The sequence below is a fragment of the Pempheris klunzingeri genome, chromosome 22 (assembly GCF_042242105.1).
Source record: "Pempheris klunzingeri isolate RE-2024b chromosome 22, fPemKlu1.hap1, whole genome shotgun sequence".
NCBI classification, from domain to species: domain Eukaryota; kingdom Metazoa; phylum Chordata; class Actinopteri; order Acropomatiformes; family Pempheridae; genus Pempheris; species Pempheris klunzingeri.
In genome coordinates, this window is record NC_092033.1 from 9,591,336 (window position 1) to 9,614,443 (window position 23,108).

The 23,108-nt window shown below is 40.5% G+C and overlaps 1 protein-coding gene across 1 annotated transcript in view; it reads left to right on the top strand.

Annotated features, from left to right (window-relative positions):
* iqsec3a (IQ motif and Sec7 domain ArfGEF 3a) overlaps positions 1 to 23,108 on the top strand; it is a 91,187-nt gene that overhangs the window by 66,284 nt on the left and 1,795 nt on the right. The window contains exons 5-13 of the mRNA XM_070853506.1: positions 565 to 726; positions 5,603 to 5,725; positions 9,540 to 9,706; positions 12,359 to 12,498; positions 16,078 to 16,203; positions 17,479 to 17,578; positions 17,738 to 17,896; positions 19,925 to 20,017; positions 20,487 to 20,530. Coding sequence (XP_070709607.1) covers positions 565 to 726; positions 5,603 to 5,725; positions 9,540 to 9,706; positions 12,359 to 12,498; positions 16,078 to 16,203; positions 17,479 to 17,578; positions 17,738 to 17,896; positions 19,925 to 20,017; positions 20,487 to 20,530 — 1,114 coding nt within the window. The remainder of the gene's footprint in view (positions 1 to 564; positions 727 to 5,602; positions 5,726 to 9,539; positions 9,707 to 12,358; positions 12,499 to 16,077; positions 16,204 to 17,478; positions 17,579 to 17,737; positions 17,897 to 19,924; positions 20,018 to 20,486; positions 20,531 to 23,108) is intronic.

Genomic DNA, 23,108 nt, shown 5'->3' on the forward strand with positions numbered 1-23,108 from the left:
GTCAGCCATTATGATTCTGGCTGTATACTCTGAATTTAGAGTGTCGAGCTGTTTATTAGTTGTTAATGAATGTCGTAATTCAGCACGGTAATGAATACAGATGAGATTCTGCCCTGTGTGTTTTATCACTTTTTGCCCACCGTGCCGGCAGACAGTAAACTCCCAACCTACAGACCAAGACCAAGAGCCTCATTACTGTAATGCATCATTTTTTATTTGTTTTTTATGTCCTTAATGCTCTTTCATCGGTCTTTTCAACAAATACATAAATAAATAATGAACAAATAAAGGATGTAACTCTACTTTGTGTAATCTGGTTTGCATGTGTATCACATTTACACCTGCCTCTAAATACCGTTAATGTGAGCACAATGTGAGAACAACTTATCGCTGCTGCTGAGCATGTTCACATATGTTAAAGAGCAAATCATTTATCACTGTCACACTGCTACCACAAATGTTTAGGATATGAAATTAGCATCTGTACAGCTTTAGAACACTGCTCCCTGAAAAGAAAATTTCCTTTCACTCATTCTCCCCCTTCCTTTCCTTTGTCTGTTTTAGAAACCCCGACAAGGGCCTTCAGTTCCTGATCTCTCGAGGCTTCATCCCAGACACACCCATCGGCGTGGCCCACTTCCTGCTCCAGAGGAAGGGCCTGAGCCGACAGATGATAGGAGAGTTCCTCGGCAACAGCAAGAAGCCCTTCAACAGAGATGTCCTAGAGTGAGTAGCATACATTATTCACTGAAACTCATAAGGTGATTCTTCATGTAATCCCTCCATGTTCTGGCAGATCAGGGGTCAGGGTCGACTACAGGACTGGACTCGCTAGCGGATTTAGCACAAGGAAAATCCTCAGCTTTATCATTCACATTACAGTGGTTGCAAGTCGTGAGCCAGTATATGTTTTTCGGCTTCATCTCGAGGTCAGACGATTCCCTGGAATCTAAAAGTGAAACCTAAATTATAACTTCAGTATCCACTTGTGTCAAGGCTGTTATTTTTGCAGACATTGACATTTTATGATATTTTGCATCATAGTAAACAAGCGGAAAACAAGCTGAAATTGAAATGTCCTGATCCAACAAATAAGCCTTCATCTAACTCTTTACTTTGTAAATCTAGGTTGACTTGCAAGACAAAATCATAGAAGTTGGATAACAAGCTGATAAGACTGAAATAAAACAACAACCTTTCCTGCCCTTTTTTTTGTTTTTCATCTTATTTTAATCACATTGATATCAAAACCGTAGTTGTTGTTGTATTGGAATAATTCAGACAAGGGCTCGATTTAGCTTTCATCTGATAATGTAAATATTATTTCTGAGATGTCATAAGCCATCTCAGCAGAATGGAGGAGAATTTAGCTGTGGTTATTGGTATTTTTGCCTGTGGTTTTGGCATCTTTAAATTGGATCTAAACCACCACTGCAGAACAAATTATATTGGTCTGCAGTGTATACTGTACTACTGATGAACTACAGCTGTTGTGTGTGTGGTATATTAAAATATGTTCTAAGCATGTAGGGACTTGATTTTCTTACTTAACTTATGATGCCAGAACATGTATGAGGACGGCTGCGTTATAGCATTAGTGCTCGCTAGTCAAGTATTTAATTATATCTAGTTAACTGCCCAATCCTCATTGATATATCCTTAGTGTTGGTTGGTTGACATGCCGGCTTTTCAACTGAAATTCGTGTGGATAAACAAGGGGCTTTGGCTGAATTAAGATTTGTCTGAGTTTGCTAAAAGGGAGGAATTAAAAAAGACATTGAAGGGATACAAAATGTCCTACACCACCCATTGTGCATCTCAGTAGGGATTTAAACTACCAGCTCCACTTTTAAATATCCTGAGGTATGATATTATAACTGGGATGAAGAAAAATTTAACGTTGCATCCCACAGCCCTCATAATGCAACCAATGACACCTTTAGTCCAGCCCAAGTCCTGGATAGTTCAGATAGACCAGAAGTGCCAACAGAGCCACCAAAGATGACATACAGCTATTTTCACAGGCTGAGCATAATTAGTAAATTGGCTATTGTATCATTTACAATTGGTATCTGTGTTCAAGACGAATGTGAGAACTTGACAACCTACAACATATGAATCAGTTAGAAGCTGCATTAATTTGTACTTACATAATGAAAGACAATGCTTCTGGAAATAATAAAATATCATGCACAAGTTATGACAATGACGCTGCATTGAATAATACATTCATTAGCTTGTGTTACCTCATGCAAAAAACAAGCATTGATCACTGCACTGTCTGTATACTCTGTTCTTTACTCCAGAAAAAAAGAATGACAGTAAAACAACAGGGAGAACAAGAACAGTATTACTCATCAAATAAATGTGAAGACACCAACATGCATACATGACTTACTTCACCTTTAAGTGTCACTCCAGGTCACCTAATTGGCATTATTTGCTTTGAAACCACTTTCTCTGTTTTTCTTTTATTCCCATCCTTCAATACCTTCCTTCCTTTATCTTGGTAATTGCCTTTTTTATTCTATTACATTCTCCCATTCACCAATTACCTCTAAATTTGCATATCAGCCAGAGGAGGTACTGCACATCTTCCTTTTATCCTCCTTTTTGTCAAAGTTATCAAACCAAAAATACACTTTCAGTCTTCGCAAGGTCAGTCATACACGACACAGCACTCTAGCAACTTGTCCACCCCGGGCCCCCTCTTGTATCCATATTCTCTTAAATGGACGCTATCATGGTTCTGAATACATTGTATTAACAGGATTATGCTTTTAAGGCCTCAAACTCAAACTCACAGTGAAGATATAGTTGGCACAGGTGACTTAGATGTATATTTTCCCTATTTTCCTACAGAGCAGCCTCACAGCTCCACTCGGAGTGGAAGTGATGTTGAAGGAGAACATGATAGGAGAGTGCAAAGTGTGTGTGAGAGCACTTTCAATAAAGTGTAGTCACAAGAGAGCGGGCGAGGGATTGCAGTCTAATGTGAAAATCCCTCATGGTGATTTACTGAGCCCGACTGTGTGTACGTCTGTGAGAGGAAGTGAATGAGTGAGTGAAAGCGTGTGACTTCTGTTTGTGTGTACATATGGAGGGTGTGAATGTGCATGTGTCTCTGTGCTTGTGTTTTGTTTGAGGCGTCCCCTGTATTCCCGAATCCTTCTCCTCTACTTATAAAGCTAATGGCGCCTCATTTCCATCACATTTCTTCGAGCACTAACAACAATACTTAAAATGTCTCAAGTCAATTAAGCCAAATTGTGGTTATAGATTTGGGTTCCAAGAAATGTGGCACCCTGAGGACTCATTTACTGATAATGTAGTGTACTTGTGTAGCAGGAAAAATGGAATCTGTTTTCTGCCTGTCATCTACTCAATGGCTGCTCAAAAAAAATGGTTCCATCTGGCTTGCTGTTTCTTATTATTTGCGTGTGTGCGTGCATGCCTGTGTGTGTGCGCCTGCCATCACAGCTTTGTAAACACACAATTTAAGCCATGCTATGCAGACAGATGTGTCTATTTCGCTGCCAGGTACTGTACACGGATCAACAAAGTGTATGCATGATAACAGTATGTGTGTGTATGGGAAAGAGAAGGGAGGGGAGGGAGAGGGCTGATGTACTTAGGCTAGAGAGCATCTCATCTGACGTTACATAAACAAGGAGTGACAGCCGGGAAAGACGCGAGAGAGGGCTGGTGGAGCGAGGAAGTGAGTCATGAAGAGGGCGATCAGGGAGACACGGCAGTCAGGAGAGTTGATCAAGAGGAGGGCCAAGTCAGAGTCACTGTGTACAAAAAGCTTTAGCTATAAAAACATTGTGCTGAAATGGTCTCTAAATCCAAACGCTGGTAGAAAATACTGCAAAGTTTAGCTAGTGATTATCAAAGTGCCAGTCATGTTGTGAAAAAAAATGAAACATACCAGCACTTACACACGTCACCCTGGTGCACATATACACAAAAGGATTTAGCAAAGCAGCCCCCGAAACAGAGGGGGCGCAAGGAGATTTCCCCTGTAGGAGAAGGCAACGCCTGACCAGTAAAGATGTGAAATATTATTTCTTTGTGCAGAGAATTTCATCGGCCTGGTTCATCCGGGTTCCCAATGTTGGCAATCAATGCACAGGGCTGTATCTGTATTCCAAAGTGCCAGTCATATTGTTATTATAACAGCATTAGCTATATTAGTGCAGTGTGTACAGAATTAGTTACTGTTGTAGACATTAATCTGAATAGTTACCTACTAGTACATGCAGCTGTAGTGACCAGAGTAATAGTACAAGTGTTGATACTCATAGTAGTTATGATAGTGACTACAATAGTAGTAATCATATTAGACATACCACAAATACTACTTGTAACTGTAGTAGTAGTGTACTATAGCTTTGGTAGACATGATAAATAAGGGCTACATGTAGTACTTTTAATAATAATTACTTTGAAGAAGAAGAAGAAGAAGAAGAAGAGTGGTAGCCATAGCAGTAGGAGTGACGGTAGTAGTAATAGTAGTGTTATTACAGTAAGAAGGGCTGTGTGTAGTTCTTGTAATACTAGTTGTGGTAGCGATAGGACTAAATGAAATAGTACACCTGGTATTTTTACTGTGATCTACGGGACACTGTGCGTCAGCCAATATTGTAGACTCAACTTTCTGACTCCTTTCTGCTGGAGCAGCATGTGTCACAAACAAGTACTCACCTCATTAACTCGCTTTTGTTCACAGTAATCCATCTTCATGTAGTGTGTGTGAGCGCGTGCACCCCACTGTTTCCTATAGTACAACAAACAGAAAAGATCAGAAGCAGAAGGCGCTGTCTAGACACCGCTACATACCCTGTGTTTTATTGATTCTGAGATCAACACCATCATCTTTCTTTTGAACACGCTGTCCATAACCATCAATAGGCTGATAGAACCAGAGGCAAATGTTTAAGTTTATCTTGCACTAGCGTGGATTGGTTTGGAGTAAACCACATGAAAGCCAATCCGAGTGTAAAAAAAAAAAAAAGACTCTAATTTCATAGTTCGATTATCATTCCACTTTGTACCCCGACAGACCATCTCACATCAAAGCAAAGACAAACTTTAAAACCTCCTAACACTTTCCAAAGTCACCTCTCACTTCAAAACCTAATTTCACCTCCAAATCACCCACGTTGTATTTATACCCCCCTGAACTCATTGGACAGGATATTTAGCTTTTTTAATTAAAGTCATTAAGCCGGGGTTGTCAGGTAAATGGAGGATTTTCTGCTCGGAGGGATTGTACTCGTGTATGTGTGTGCGTGTGTCTTTTGGCAGCTGTGGCACAGAGAAGATAGCTGGGCCCTGTCTTATCCCTGGTGTCCGAGCATGTCTAATACCTGCAGTAAGCAGAGTGGTGCTGTGACTGGGAAGCAAAAGAGTGAACTTCTGCATCTTTCATCTTGGGTGTCGATCCGCAGACCCACCCATGCCAGCAGTGAAGGAGCAGCCACTACCAACACGTTGATACATTGCTAGAAATTTTAATACATGTGCTTCTTTCCTGTGTCCTCTTTTCCACTTCTCTTGCTCTTCCCATATCTCTTCCTTTCCCCTATATGCTCAACAGTTGTGTGGTGGACGAGATGGACTTCTCAGGCATGGAGCTGGACGAAGCGTTGAGGAAGTTTCAGGCCCACATTCGTGTCCAGGGAGAAGCCCAGAAAGTGGAACGCCTTATCGAGGCCTTCAGGTAGTTACAAAATCAGTTTCTGTGAGAGTCATGGTTTATCTTGGTAGTACTCTCACTGGTATTATAAAAAGGAAAGCACATTGGCCACCATTTCTACTCCTGTATTCATTTAACCATTCGCTAAACACCTTCCGCGATTGTCCAGTCATAGACAAGGCATGGCAATGCTCATGCCAATAGTCATGCATTTAAAGGGTTATGATGGTAGCTTATTTTTTCGTGCTCCAAAACAGCAAAAGATTGACAGCTTATTTAAAAAAAAAAAAAAAAAAAAACATGACTAGAACATCTGTAATATTTTACCACTCTGTGGAAGTGGCGGATCAATCTTGGGGAGGGATTTAGGGAAGTTTATATTCTCATGTTGGTTAGTCTCATCCTAAAAGCATTTTCCCTTATCAAAAATGAAGCTGTTTGAGAACAATAAAGCAGAAATCAGAGTTTAACAGATGAGTGGTCAGTCGCTAGTGAACAGACAAGAGAATTGACCATGCATAACAAATGTTTTAATATTCAGGAACATTGTTGTGCAGAGAAAATGAGGGAGAGGGAGTTGGATATGAATATTTATCATATTGTAGGGTATGCAAAATACCCATTATTTGTCCTGCTGGCATCGTTGGAGTGAATGTGAAAAAAGTTAAATGAAATACTGACACGCAAGAATTCCCCCTCGACCAAATTTGTCTTGCAGAACCTTTGGATGCAATTCACAGGATTTTTGATTATGTAATATGCTTACATCAAGTTTTTAAGGCGTGCGGAGAGGAACAAATGTGACTTTTTGTTTCGTGAGATGAGCTTCTGTTTTTTTTTTGGGGGGGGGGGGGGGGGGTTCCCCCAGAGTACACACACACACACACGAATCTTGATAACACGCTGATGAGCTCAGCAGTCGTGTCACAGGGCCTCACTCCAAACACACAAACACACTTTCTTCTTTCCTTTCTGCTGGGCCAAAATAAAATGTTGACAATGCATCCCCTCCATCTGAATAGCCAGTCGGTGTATAATTTCTGGCCACAATTTGAAGCCGGGAGACAATTTGCGGTGCAGCTGTGCCACTGTGTGTTAATGCTAACTGTTTGCCGTAGCCCCTCTGGAGTAACAACCACCTGTCACAGTTGTCGAGGTGCCCAATGAGGAGAAAAACGGCGGCATTGTCGTAGTCAGTGGGCTGAGAGGTTGGCACTAGTAATATTTGGACATGAGGCTGGCTGTACACGTCAGGAGCGAGAGAAAGGGGGAGGACGGGAAGGGTGAGGAGATGCAAACTGGGAAAAGGAAGCAAGGAAGGAAGGCGAGAGAGGAAGGTTTATAAATAACCAGCGTTGCGTAACCGCTACTGCCTCTCTTTGCCTGCCTTCCCTGCTCCTGGGCTTTGATATGCCTCCAAACGCACGCACGCACAGACTCACACACATACACACACACACACACACAGAGAAAGAGAGAAATCTCTAAAGTAAGTGAAGGGGATTTGAGGCAGCAGTGAGAAAGAGCGAGGGGAAAAGTGAAAAGCAGCCAGCAGCCTCAGTATTTGCTGCGTCAGTGTGCTAATGAATGAGCAAATATGAGCCAGCTCCCAATGCTGCAGATTTATATTTTCATGTCTGCATTACAGCGTAGTATCCAGACATCCTTATTTACTCACCCTGCAGTCACATAGCAGGGTGAGTAGTGCAGTCACATACAATTGCTACATTTTCTATTATGGTTATTATAGATAAAGTTCCTGAAATATATAATCTTGCACCAAAATCCATTCACACAGAGTAAATGATGACTGTTGGCTTGCACCATGTTTAACAATCTGTAACAAAAGCAAAATGGGTTTGGAAGACAGCAGTAAATGCCAAATTTCAAGACTGCCAAATCCATTTCAGTGAGCAGCATCATGTGCCATTTTACCCTCTCACTTTTGTTAGCTGGTTAGTCATTTTTTTGTGCAGTCTTTCTGTGCAGAGTAAGTGCACACTTAGATAGAAAGCAGCATAAATGGAGTTTTTCACTGCGTGGTGCTACAGTACATTAGGATTTACAGATGAGGACATAATAACTGGTTGCTGTCGAGTCACGGTTTTCAGACACTGAGATGTGAATAAGCATCTTTGCGCAGCCCTGTGATTACCATGCTAAACTAATGCTGTCTGATGGGAAACACACACGAAACACTACTGCTAATGGCACAGACACAAGTTGTGTGTGTGTGTGTGTGTGTGTGTGTGTGCGTGTGTGCGTGTATGTGTGCATATACAAGTAATATCACAGGTTTTTCTCTCTAATGTATGCACATTTATTTCATCTAGCAAATAATAAGTTAGGTTTGTTTCAGACTGTCCATAGTAATGTACAAAAAAATCAAGATGCCACTTCTAATGTCAAAGAATCTTTAAACTTATCGTCTCTGATGATCAAAAATAATAAATAAAATTAAATGTAAAAAAAAAACTTGAGCCAAAGAATCTACCTATAAACGTGAGAGAGACAATGATACATGCCTTGGAAAGCTTCAGCAGTGTGGGAAAGCAGATTAAAAATGTGTGTGAGTGTGTCTGAGACAAAAAGGTATGAACCTACTGTATGTATAGCAATGTGTGTGTCTTTAGTCACTCCCACAGAGACATTAGTTTCCAATCATGCAGCTCAGTGGGTTTGCAAAATGGTGTTACAGCTCCAATGTGGAAATGATGACTGATTAAAGTAACGATTACAGTATGCACTCAGACACACGGGGTGCAAACACACACACACCTTCTCATTCTACTTTTGCTTTCTATATTGCTGTCTCTGATTACTCATTCACAGTAGATGTTGTACTATTGTATTATTCACCCTCTAAGTAGGAAGTACCTATGCACCTCACACAAACAGAAAAACAGTTTCTCTCTCCTCTTGGCACTTCTTTCTTAAACACACACAGGAATGCAAACACCAAACCAAACACAAATCTTTTAGATTCATGGTTTCCATAACCACGCGTCGCAGAAGCATTTCCATTCTCCGCCTCTTATATTTAGACGTGTTTTTGGGAACTACATCAAACTGAGCCTGGCCTGTGTCGCGTTCTTTTGCATTAAAGTGCCTTGGTAAGGGATTTCATTTTTCAAACTTCATATTTCTTGTCTGTGGCTCAGTAACAACCTGCATAAATTCAGCAACCAGGCCCATAAATGTTGGAGAATGTTTAAGTATGGCTAAGGGCTCAGTGGACTCACCCTAGATAAAGTCAAACAGACACATGCATCCACACACCCTTTAGATTTCTGTGCAGGGCGCGATCCATGTGACCATCCAATCCAGTGGGACAAATGTGTTTATACAGAGAGACACGGTTTCAGCAGAGCGCCCACTGTGAGGTTCATTGTAGCTGAGGGCTACAGATGAAGCCACAAGCAAAATTAAAGCCATAACTCTTATTTTGGTTTGACATTCTCATGCTTAGCTTGTGTCAAGGCATTTATAAGTATGTAGCGTGTTGAAGAATGCCTTTTGTGTCTAAGAATAACATACTATCTATTATCCTTTCCTATATGTCCCATATATCTTTCTGATTCACCTCTCTGTCTACTTATCATCCCTCCTAACTGGCCTCACCTATTCTTTTTAATCTATTCTTTTTCCTGTTCCTCCCTCTCTGTCATTCCTCCATGTTTATGTCCTCTGTCAGGACCTAAGGATCTATTACTACACATATTTGTCCTTCTCCTTTCCCTCCGCCTGTATTCTCCTACTTTATACACCATCCTGTTTTTCTCCATTGAACCATTTTTTTTCTCAGATTTTCATCCTTTTCTTTCTCTACCTCCCACAGTCAGCGGTACTGCATGTGTAACCCCGACGTGGTGCAGCAGTTTCACAACCCAGACACCATCTTCATCCTGGCCTTCGCCATCATTCTACTCAACACTGACATGTACAGTCCCAACATCAAGCCAGACCGCAAGATGATGTTGGAGGACTTCATACGCAATCTAAGAGGTAAGTTACACAGTGTCATGGCTGCCTCTAGAGGTGTTAAATTAATTTAATTAATTATTAATTTTGAACCTCATCAGTTCAAAATCTAAAATAAATAAATAAAGTCTTTAAGGATCACTAAAGTTATTGCATTATTCCTATGGAGACCACAATTATTTGAACCAAATGTCATGTCAATCCTTTGCTGTCAGGACAAGTCAAACCACAGGGCAGTAAAGGGTCATGGGGTCAAAGTCAGGATGCTTCCTTCTTTGAAACCCATGAATGTCTGTACATAGTTTCAAGCAGCCCATCTAAAAGTTTAAGATATTTTGATACAAAGCAAATACCTTTCAACCTCAGTGCTGGGGTGCCGATTTATTTATGACAGCTGAATACCACCAAAAACTGGAATAAGTCACCACAGACAGGAAGAAAATTGAAAGACCCGAGAAATGTCCCATTATTATAGTATATGGCTTTCAGTGACATTGTACTCTATGGTACAAGAACGTGTTAGAAAGTGCTCACCAATGGCTAAGATATGAATGACTATACAGAGGTGCTTGTATAGAAGTTAGAGAAATTACTTTGTGACTGTTTCCCAGTAGTTTCAATTTTACGACTGTGTGGACAAGAAAATAAGATAAGAATTCAGTAATGTTCAATATTTTTTTTTTGAAATATCTTCTCTTGAGGGTTTGAGTGAAGCAGTGGACCCCACAGATAAATCAGTGAAAGTGAGTCAGTGTCCAACAGTGTTTGGATCCGTATACAATCAAACCGCCCTGCATGAATTTAGGTGATAAAAAATAAAGTTTACATTTCAATCCCAACCCGCCGCGCTTTTGGCACCCACAGCCCAGAGCGACGCCGACAGAAAGCACCTGTAATTCTTGCCTCCCATATGCAGACAGGTGCTCTTTTGCCGAGCACTGGGGGAAAGACAGAGGCGTCGTAGTTTTGCTCTCCCTCTGCGTAATCAATCAGGGAACACTGAGGTCGATGCAGAACAACTTTAATAGATTCATCCAGACTGTTCCCCACAATTAAATTAAGTTGAAAAATCAATTTCGGCATCTTATGCAAATTAAAATATGCCACTCTCTCTCGGCTTCTCTATTTGTCTTCCGCTTAGTTTACTATGTTTTCTCTGGCTCTCTATCCATTCTCTTATCTTGTTTTGTTTCAGATTATTTTGTCTGCCTTTCCTTGTTTATATTCCGTTTCTCTCTCCTCTCCCCCCACACTCATGTCTCTCATACACTGACAGAATAATAGCTCACTCAACTAATTGGCTGAGGTGAAATGCAATTATGCACCAGAAACCAAATGGTAATGAAGAACCATATAACATTCATAATCTCAATTAAAACAGACTGTCAGCGTCAAAGCTATTCCTCAATGGGCCAACATAATATACAGCAGTTTCAGAAATTAATCCACTATGTGGAGCTTATTGGAATATTGTAATTGTTGTGTTTCAGTCACTGGAAACTTTACCCATGTGTTCCCTTGCATCCCCCTGTAGGTAGTCATAAACCAAAATACTGGACAAATTGACATTTTGAATTGAAAAGTTAAGGGATCACTAAAGTTACTGTAATTCAGCATAAGGAAAACATGAATGTGTGTGCCAAATTTCTCAGGGATTTATCCAATAACTGTGGGCTTTGGGGAAAAAAAAGCCAAAATCCATTTGGTAAATGTAGAAACTTACCCTCTGAGCCTTAAAGAGTGTCTATACGAAATCCATCCCTACAGTCAACCCATTCAGTAGTTGTTGTTATTTGGACCAAGATGTTCGACCAACCAACTGTAATTGCCATGCAAAGGCAAAGGCTAACATGGCTAAAATTAAAGCAGTGAAGTCACAATGAATGTAAGGCAAGTGGGCAAACTGGCAGAAAAATAAATTTAAAAAAAGGAGACATTCAGCAAAAAGTTGTAGCTTATTAATCTGACACTTTACACACATTTCCCCCTGGACATCTCCTCCTCTCTCTCTCTGACTCCATAATGTGCAGCGATGTCTCAGCAGTGTCCCAGGGTGCCTCGCTGTCAGTGCCATCACTTGTGGCGGCTTCATTTTCTCCAAACACATCCTGCCCCATTGAAAAGCCAATGTACCACACGGCGCGGTACAGCTGTGCAGATATAACAGGGAGCATCTCGAGGGCAACCTTTCAGCCTAATGTGTGCAGCTCTACCTGCGTCGAAATGCCACGGCCTTGAACTGCACTGTGTTCCAGATAGAAAATCTTCTAAGAGTGAGGCGGGGTGTTAACCTTTCATTTGCCAATTAACCTCCCCTCACATTGCCTTCTGTCATTACTTAATGGAGGCAAGGAAAGACAGAAAGTCAAAGAAGGACAGACGAAACAGAGGAAAGCACTCTGAATACTGAAATTGTTTGTACTCGTTGCATGTCAAATAATGGGACAAAACAAATGTGACTGTACAGTGTGTGTAATATTTTGTTTGTGTGTGTGCCTCCTGCTGTGGGAGTGACACATACCCCGCTGTATTGTAGACGCACATCTCCTCTACCACCACAGAACACACTCCATATTCCCTCTGATGGACAGGATTGCTTAAATCTGCTAAAATTAAAAGCAGGCACCATGTGATGTGGGTGTATACCTGTGCGTAATCAGCCTATTCCCATCGTAGGTGTGGATGATGGAGCAGACATCCCCAGAGACATGGTCGTAGGAATCTATGAAAGAATACAGCAGAGGGAGTTGCGCTCCAATGAAGACCACGTCACCTACGTCTCCAAGGTGGAGCAGTCCATCGTAGGCATGAAAACGGTAAGGACACACACACATTCTTGTTTCATCCATTAGTGGATGTTTTTGGCAAACAGTTGCCCATTTGTGCATCCAGCAGAGCATCATTATCATTCTCTTGGAGATGTGTTTGTAGCCACCTGGCAAATATTCACTCTTTAACGTCTATTTTTGGTCTCAACCAACTCCCAAGGGAAATATGTGGTTCTTTAGCTGCTAAAATGCGCCACTCACCAGCTAGTCACCAACTTGTCTATCTGCCGTTTGTAGACCACTTGTTTTATAAGAGTTTTTAGTGAAAACTGCGACCACTTTCATCCTGAGAAGACACTGGTACAGCTAGAGTGAACCAAAACATGAAGTTGTGGTCCCTAAAACCAAAACAAGGAGCTAAAAGATACTAAAATGCTTTGTGTAGCTAAGGGCAACTGCAGAGTGTGGTCATAGTTTTCTGTGTTTTTAATCACATTATACATAGTAATTTGCTACGTTTTTAATTTTGAAAATATTTATCAGAGCATATAAAAAACAAAACAAGGTGTAACCTTTCAAACTGCCATTTGAAGTAGTGAGGCCTCCCTCAAATGTCACTTTCTAAAAATGTTGTGAATCTCAAGGCCTAAAGCTTAGAAAGACAAGGTGCAGAAGAGTACTCACAAGTTGCTTAAACAGACTCCCAAGATGGAGGTTGAGTTAACAGTACAGTTAACTTCCCATGCACACTTCATCTATGTTAAGTGGCCTTCGTCTTTAATCCTATTCCATATTTTTTACAACACATTTTATAATCCTCTTGGCTTGCCACATTAGTAAATGAGCAGGATTAATCACACAAAAACATGAATGTGATCACACACACACACACACACACCTGAAACTCTTTGTCAAGTCACTCACTCATTATTCAAGGCCTTATCACTATCACCTAGCCTTGGTAGCATTAGTAGAGCACATTTATTAGCCATTAAATGACTCATCAGCAGCACGATCATTACCCCAGTTCATTACTCCAGCTAGATACGTCATTAGCCACCGCTATCATTAGAGTCTTTTTTTAAGGTTAAAAGGCTTGGCCAGTGCACATGAGTAGCATCATGTAAGTGGCTGAAACTCATTTCTGTAGTGTCTGTGGGAACTTTTATGCTTTCACTTTACAAGAGGTAGATATCCATAGCTTTATAAATGAGTGATTACACTGATTCATGTCAGAATATGCTGTATGTGCTCACTTACAACACTGAAAGGCTTTTTTAAATGCTTCAGTGTTTCAGGGAATTCTGTTTGGATCTTATCAGGGCACCACAGCCTCTCAACACTTCAATACTTCATATTCATGAAACGTAGATAAAAGTCGCTGATTTTCCTCCCATAGAATTAGGGTTGTAACACTGAAAACATTGTATCCACATGCAAGAGCCAGTTTGAAAGATTTCAGCAGCGTGGATCTAGGGATGGTAATGCTGGTCAGTCTGCTTACCATAACATTTTATACAGATATTCATGGTTCCCAGAGGATGAATCCCACATATCTCTTTTGATGTGCTGACTTTACCTCTAGCTCCACCAGCAGATTGATGATTTCTTTTTTAGTAAAATGTCTAGACAATTATTGCTATAACCATTGAATAGATTGCTATGCAATTTTTTTTTACAGACATCCATGATCCCCAGGAGATGGATCCAAACTTTAGTGATCCTCTGACTTTTAGTTCAATGCCACATTGAGGTTGACATTTGGGGTTTTGAGTGCAAGGTTTTTGTTGACTACTACAAAAACTACTTTCCATTGAAAATAGTTGGCAACAATGTAGCTAAATGCCTGCAAAATTAATTACATTCTGATCTGCACTTTGTCTTCAACTTGTTGACATGTATGCATTATGTTACTAGCTGTAGACTCTTAAGTCTTGTCTTGTAGTTTTAAATTCAATTTGTTCTATCTTGTTAACTTTCAGAGTGACATTGGAACTCTGACATTGAAATGATTGCCGTCGTCTTTTTTTTTCCTTTTTTTGGCTTGTGCCTTTAAGTGTATCTCTGTGATGGATTAGTAGCCATAGGATGACAGAGGGAGCGTTGTCATAGCCAAAACAATGATGGATTGTTATGACAGGAAGTGACTATTCCTGCCCATGGGCACCATCTGCCATAAAAAGGAAGACTTAGATAAATTTTATGCTCTGATAGTATTTTAGTATTTCTTAGGAAGAGTCCCTGTATTGTGGATTTAAAACTTCTTATCTATTATGCCAAGAGGGAGTAGCCCACATTGGAATGTTTTTTTCCTTTCTAAATAATTGGTTTTCCCATAATAGGAGTTCGCTTGGTGTATATAACAATTGTACTTGAATGTGATGAAGTTGTTTTATATTCAGTTTTATTCCTCTTAAAACACTTAAAATGCCCTTAAGTATGGATAACATATGTAGACTCTCATATGTAGAATCGCTATCACACGGCTTCTTAATAATGTCATCAGGAAAGAAATGATTTTTTGAGCAAGCTAGAACCATTTCAAGCTAATGATGTCTTTACATGTTTCTGATATTAGTGCAATGTGACCAGCTGGGTGGGAGTCTGTTGAACCTGCAGTGATGAGAGACGAGAGACCAAGAAAGAGACAGAGGCAATGTGTACTCACTGCATTGCATGCAAATAGTCCACAGGGAGCAGGGGGAATAAAAAATGGAAATGCACAGAGAAAAAACTGAAAAGAGGCTGTATTATATATTTGTATTTCATCATGAAGAGGGGATTGACTCCACATCGACCGACAGTCACTCCAGCTGCTGTTTGGATTGCAGTGATACAACACAGAAAGCTGGGCGAGACAAGCAAGAGAGACAAGAGTGTGAAAGGCCGAGAACATGATTAGATCAGTTTCAGAAGGCATGAGCCATTTTTTGCAGTGTAATCTGCTTAAAATGGGGAAAAGCACTTTAGGCCAAGAGGACAAGCCAGGCCTCCAGGGACACAACTGCAGCATTTTGTAAGGAAAACCTTTACATTAGACCTCCAAATGTAGCGTTACAACCTCTGCCAGCCCGATTTGGTCTAACGTCAGAGCCAATAACTGATGTATATTACAAGAGATATAACACTCAATTTGGCAACGACTCATACACGTTTTGTATGCAAGATGATACTTTTTGCTTGCTCACTTCTAAGGGTGAAAAAAAAAAATCCTAAAATATAAATCTGCATTTATGCCCGTATTCTCCTCAGGGAAACAGAGTTAATAAACACAGTTTGGATAACCGTGAAACAACACGCCATCTTATCTGTTGCTCCAATTAATGTTTTAAGATCTCTTTAAGATTTGTAGGTTAGTCATCATGTCACTAATTTGTCTTAGCATACTGTGTTTAATGGTTTTTTTCCCCAATACATCAGAGTTAGCTTTTAAACCCCAGTGAATAATGTGTAGTACTGTGGCCAAAAGTCATTTGTATCAATGGTCTCCCTGTTTCACTTCTCTTTTCCTCTAGTTTCTCTTCATCTCTTCTCTCCTTTGAAATGGTCCTCGAATCCCTCTCAGTTACCTAATCTGAGTGAGTGAAGATCTACGTAAACGTGGATGTTTTTTTTTGGTCTCTGCAGGTTCTTTCTGTCCCTCATAGAAGACTAGTGTGCTGTAGTCGACTTTTTGAGGTGACAGATGTCAACAAGGCCCAAAAACAGGCAGCACATCAGAGAGAAGTCTTCCTCTTCAATGATCTCATTGTGGTAAGGCAACTTCTGACGCTGACATTCAGTGTAATAATTCATATTTGTCATATTGTTTACACGAGTACAGTTTCTTTTAAACCACCTTTAAAAAGGTTGTTTCTGCGGCACACAGTCGAGCTTTAAAGCTGCTTATTTTGTTATGACAGCTGCAATGCACCATCACCTTCTGCGACTGTGAGCTCCCTCTCTTTTACGTTTCATAACTCGGGACTCTCTGGCCATTTCTTTTAATAATAGATAGTAGGCAAACGCAGTGTTGCAGTGCACTCATAAGTAAAGATCCATCCTCTACAGAGCAGCTTTAATGGCCGGTAGTGGTGAAGTTGTGTTTCGCTTGGGCCACAGCACAGATAAGTTGTTCGTTCGGTCCAAAGTCGCATTTGGATTGGGGAATTATCAAAAGGTTTAATGTTAGGCATAATTAATGTGTTCATTTAGGAGTCTCAGAGAGGGTATCTTAAATATTTAAATACTCAATTATGTCAAATGTTGATCTCACTCCAGCAAAACACAGCAGAAGAGAAAGCAGCGTGGCCACCCCCCCCCATCCTTTTTCCGTTAAAGCACAAAAGTAATTGGTAGCTGCAGGAAAGGGAGGTTAAAAGGACGATTTTGAAGTGTGAGGCGGTAGAAGTTATCTTCCAACATCACAGTGGAATTCTGTTCATTTGGCAGTAAAAGTTAGCAGTGCCATATATTCCAGCGAGACGTTTTCTCCTGACAGCTTTGAAAGCGGGGCAGAAATTGTTTTTGAAAAATTTTAGCGTGGAATTAAAGTGATGGGGACTTTTCTTTGAATTTGTGCCCCTGTTCTAGCAGCTTGAACATGTCAAGGAGTGTTTAAAGTGCCAGTGTGATGTATTGGTTTACTACGGATCGCCTGGTAAATTATGCCCCACAGTACAGATTCGCCTCATCTTTCTCTATCTGGAAGGTCATTCAATGAAAAAGCATAATATCTTCAATACATCCTGATATAAGCTTGCCAAGGTGTGTTTTTCCATACAAATTAGAGCACTGGCGCAGAATCTGAAACACTTTGAAGTTTGCAGTGAACATTGATGTTGACTCTATGGGCTCTTTTAAAATGTATTTAAAATTATACAAGCTCTACAAGCTCTTTGAGATAGCTCTGTGATATGGAAATCTCAGTCACAATTTAAGAGATCTCAGACACTCAGAGCACTGAGCAAAATCATTTAATGGGCTCTCCTGTCATTCAAAGTTGTTAGTATAACTCTGGTTTCTCATTGCTGTCCCGGTTGTCTGCAGATCTTGAAGCTTTGTCCAAAGAAGAAGAGCTCTGCAGCCTACACTTTCTGCAAAGCTATGGGCCTACTTGGCATGCAGTTTCACCTATTTGAAAATGAATGTAAGTAGAAGTAATGTCTCCAAAAGGACAACAAAGTGAGAACTAATCTACACATGTTTTGATGGCATTTTACACCTTCAGTGTTACGCCGACTATCTTGCAAACAGATCTCTTATTACTTTTGTCTCAACACCACAATGTCCTCTGTTGTCTCCCCAGACTACCCTCATGGCATCACCATCCTCTCACCTTTTGGCTCAGACAAGAAGCAGGTACTTAACTTCTGTGCCCAAAGTGCTGAGGAGCTGCTTAAGTTTCTAGAAGACCTGAAGGAATCAATCGCAGAGGTGTCTGAGATGGAGCAGATACGCATCGAGTGTAAGCATCTGCATCCTCTAAGACGTTCAATACACTGTAATCTTTTTTGACAAAAGCAACAATTTTGTGTAGACCAGACACCACCAAAACATAGAGGGAAAATTATGGGTATATGCGGCATAAAGCTGGCCAAAAGAATTTGAAAATAATTGTTGCAACTGCTTTCAGCATATGGATTTATGAAATCAGAATTGAGTCAAGCGTTTCATTCTCTGTCTGATGCAAGACTTGTGGCTGGGTGCATGTGCAGTATGCCTGTGTTGGCTTTTGTCCATTGTGTGTGTGTGTATTCTTCCTGTGGCAACATACCCAGCAACAGAAGAACAGTCAACATCCTATTACATTTTGGACTAAATCAATAATCTCACATCTGGGGAAGTGAGAGACTTCAGTGGATTCTTAGATCCTCTGTGTGGAAATCAATAGGTCCTCAGATAGCACACGAGTCACAAGCCAGCCTTTGTTTTGTATTTGCTAACACGTTGTCAGCATCCCATTTGTGTAGGTGCAGAATGGCTTGCTTAAGTGCACTGCAGCTCATACAGACTGCAGGAAGGTAGTACATTGGAGGTAAAAAGAGGCCAGTGTTCCTGAAAGCAGACATGCATCTGAGTTGTTTGGGTCAGAGTGCATAGTAAATTCTCCAGACAATAAGACATGCACACACTTAGACACACATGGAAAAACGGAGTATCCAGAGCCTGGCTCCTGCCAGTGGGCACCAAAGAGCATCCCTGCTGGGATTTGACGCAACTGCATTAGTCCTCACAGAGAGGGAGGGCCAGCAGCCCAGTGAGAGCAGGCAACAACATACAGAGACAAGCAGAGGTTGACAGAAGCAAGATATTTTTCTCTCTAGAAGGAAGTATAGACAGCTACTATGCACAAAAACATGCATAAGGCATTGCACGCTTATTAAAAATGCATGTTTGTTAAAGACATTCAAACACATAAATGGCACACATACATTTTTTTCTCAAGACATAATATACTGCAGGAGCAAAACTTATTGCTGTCACTTGCACAGACAAAAACACCACGACTTCTTTTCTTCTCTAAGTGCTTTATATTGTTGGCACATTAGTAAACATGCCTGCAGCTGGCTCACTTATGTTTGGGTTTTTCCTCTGAGAAATTTCTGCTTAAGTGAAGGTGCATTTTTCTCTGCATCTGGAAGTTTATAATGAGGGAACTTCATAAAGGAATTGATCATTTTAAGTCAACCCTACACTCACTCTAAAAACATATTAACTGTTACTTTGGTAACAGTATATATAAAAGTAGAAAAACTAATTGCCCAAATAGCAAATATGAATTAATTATCCATTTATTGTTTGAAACTTTGTTCTTGTCATATATTGAAATGTACGCTTGGCCTTTGAGATGTTACACATTTGTCATGTTTAGCTGACTTGCTGTGCACTAACTAAAAGTCTCTGCTGTTGGTTACTTTAGCACATAATTGGACGTTTGTACTGTAAACAGTTGTACCAGTAACACTGGTACTGGTGCCATATAATGAGTACCAAAATAAACAGTTATTTACAGGAACTTCACAAATAAATTCTAGGGAAATATCGACCTGTAGAATAAAGTATTCTCAGCGATAAGCTACAAAACATGGCATTATCTGTTAGATTTGCCAGGTTTGTGTCACACATGCACCAAAATGAAGTGGAGGACATTGTGCTCTGCACCCTTTAAGTCTCACCTGTCTGTTTTTGTGGTTCAGCATCAGAATTAGAGTACAGTTCAGTTTTGGAGACAAAAACAACATTTAGTCATCATGATTGGAAATGACATGCAATTACCATCAAATGTGAAGTTTAATTACAGAGATGGAGCCGTGTTTTGAGCTTAGAAGAGCGTGGGAGGGGAAGGCAACCACAGCAGCATATGAGTGTATATATAATATGCCTTTAATTTTATCACTACTCCCCATCACCCTTTACTTGTCTGTCTCTCCACCTATTTTGCTCTCTGTCGCTGTGATTATGAGGATGATCATTTGTGTTGTGTTCTCTGCAGGGGAGCTGGAGAAGCAGCAGGGAGCCAAGACTCACTCAGTAAAAAACAACGGCACACAGCTAGAGCTGCGTGGCAAACAGGGCTCCCCATCAGGTGTGTGAGTGCGTGAGCATCGTCGCCTTTTAATTTTAAAACTCACTGCAGAGGCCTTGTCCCTGAATTGCAGTAATTTATCTGCTGTTGAAAGAAAGTTGAGCCACTGCTGTTTCCCGAATTGATCAATTATATATAAAAAAAAAAAAAAACGAAGGAGGTAATACTTCTGGCATTTTAACATGGAGCGAATATTGGATCAGTAAACATTTCATCGTTTCTTAAACCGTAATGTAATGGCAACATTTTTAATGCTCAGCAAGGTGATAAAAAAAAAACAGCCTCACGAGTTGATGATCCACATTGAATACATGAAGATAAAAAAGAAGCTTTTCTTTTTTTTAAAGTGCATTTCTTGCTCCTAAAAACATGTTAAGATGTAGCTAAAAGATAAAATAACTGTTTAACTCAAGCATTTTGCTGCCACTTTTGTCCCCTTTTCTTTCCTATTTTTTTCCCCTCTGTCCAGGAAACCAGGAGATGGATGACAGAAGTGGACACAATGCAGTAGAGGTAAGTGCTTAGTGTTAGGGCCATGTCCCAAACAACAGGTAAGTCAGTGCAGCAGTTCAGTGCAGTGCGTCATTATTAGGGTATTGTAGGACGAGATAGGATAAAAGCCCAGGACTAGTGATACCTTTAGGGCTAGAGGCGTCAAGCAGGAGTAGGTGAGAAGTGGATGAGAGAATGAGTGCTGCGGGCATGTGAGGTAATCCAACAAAACTAAATGTTAGATTAAAAAAAGGACTCTTTTTCCGTTCAAAAAAAAATAAAAAAATTAAAGATGGTGATGTGGGGAAATTAAAATCATAGCAGTCAGAACATGTTCAACCCACAGAAAACACATCAGACTCAGAGGCTTAAATATTATCTGTAAGCCTAAAAAGGAATAGTTTGTAATTAGTTTCACAAGCTCACAGAGTGAATGTGACTCCTTTAGGGCCTTTTAAAAAAATAAAAAAGAAATGAAAAGAGGAAGCAACCATTGCTAAAAGTAGCTGAGGACATGTGTGGAATGCATATCTTGTGTGTGAGCACTGAGACCTTAATTAACACAGTAACATGCAGGCGGGTGAATTTAACGCTCATTTGACCCGGAGTCGGCACCTCCTCACCTCTTCCAAGACCTCCAGGGGGAGCTTCTCTTGCGAACATTTCGTGCAAGCAAGAGAGCAAGCTAGCTGAAGTACAGTACCCATGGGGCTCTGCAATTACCATCCTGGAGGCATCAGATGACCTTTCCTACTCCTTTCGGTGGCTGTGGAGTCGAGGGCTGTTGTGAGAAGCCGTATACTCAGGGTCAATCTGACATTCAGTGGCTGTTTAATTCCGCACAGCTCACTGGTACACCATGTTAGGCTTTAAATCTCAACTCAGGTGCTGGTTAGAGCAGAAATAATTACATATACATCACACTGAAAGGCCTCAGAGCAATTACATTTCAAAGCCATAAATGCCCATGGAATGACAATAATTACAGCCGGGCAAACATGCATTCATTGCTGCACAAGAGCCATTTAAAGACATAAAAAGATTTTTTTTTTTTTTTTTTTTTTTATTGCGCAATGGAATATCTTTATAAATACCAGATCTCTCTCGCTCATCAACCTTTGGGTCCTGATAATTTAGAGCTATGATCAGGTCACTCTTCATGGTTGTCTGATCTACCTTCAGCCATCTTGCCCTCTGGCACACAGCCTACAGTAAATGTCAGTAGATGTTTCCATCTAATGTCAAGCAAATTTTAAAAGGGAGTTTTTGAAATGCCGCCAAAGAAGAAAAAGAAATTGCAAATTAGGCGTGATTCCATCAACTGGTTTGGACCAATTAACAGACACACAAAGAGGGCCATTAAAGAGGCAGACGTTAAAACTTTGTCCTTGCAGTACACCACTGTTTCATGTTCTCCACAGACGGAAAAAAAGGATTGTAATGATTTTGATGCACAGCCGATCAGTCATGTGAGGTAATGTTCGCTACATCAGAACTATTTTTTTGAAAAAAGGCAAAACAAGCCTAAAAAACATTGGCAAAAGTGAATAATTTTGCCCATAAACCTTTTCTAATGGAAATGCTTCAAAATATGCTGATACAAATATGGCTAAAGGCTCGTGGCGAGCAGTTAACTGTCAAAACACATTTATCTTGGAAAAAACAGGAGGGGCAAGCAGAAAATCCTGCTTATACTAGAGGCATGACAGGAGGGATGACCAGATCCCACGACAAGCTTTTAATCAGAATTTGTTATAGAAGGTGAGATTTCAGCAGTGACAATATGCTGGTCTGTGCTTAGGCTTCAAAGTGGCTAAAGACAGTCAATGGTGTCATTTAAATGTTCCCCTTGCATTTTCAAAGTCCTGCTTTTTCTTTTTTTGAAGACAGTCGTGGCAGTGGACTGTCAGGAAAACCAGTGACATGGTGGAGGACATGTTTGAACAGTGTGGGTTGTTTTAAGTTTTCAAGTTTTTTTTTTTTCATGAAAACCAACCACCAAGCACAAAGAAAGTCATCATCATAGAGAGAAAAGGCTAGCAGAGACTGGTGCCCTTTTAAGCGCTGCCAGCTTCTCCTCAGGTGCAGCCAATCCAGCTAATGATCCACCCACTCTGTCCACCACCTTCTCAAGGCCAGACTCCTAATCAAAGCCAGTGGCCTCGTCAGAGCAAAGTGATGGCAGCTGGATAATGTCCTCATTCAGAGAGAAAAGATAGTTTTTTAGAAGCCAACCAAATCTGTCAACCTAATGTAACATTGAACATTTTGCAGTGAAGGACATTTTATAATCAGTAAAGAAACAAAGTGATTCTTTTCTACTTAGAAATCAAACTTTTGAAGGCCCCAGAAAGTCAAAGAAACTCATACTTTACCTTTAAGTGCCTCAGAGCTCATTGATACTATAAGTATATGTGCTAAGTCATCGAGGAGAAAAAGTGGTTGACAAAATGAATAGAAGTAAATGTTAATGGAGGTCTTTTGCACAAGAGTTACATCGGTCCCTGTAAGAGAATTGTGGTGGTGGTGGGGGGGGCTGCAGCAAACCCTTTCTTACCTCAGATACTTCACATTAAAAGTCTGTTATATTGCAGGTGAA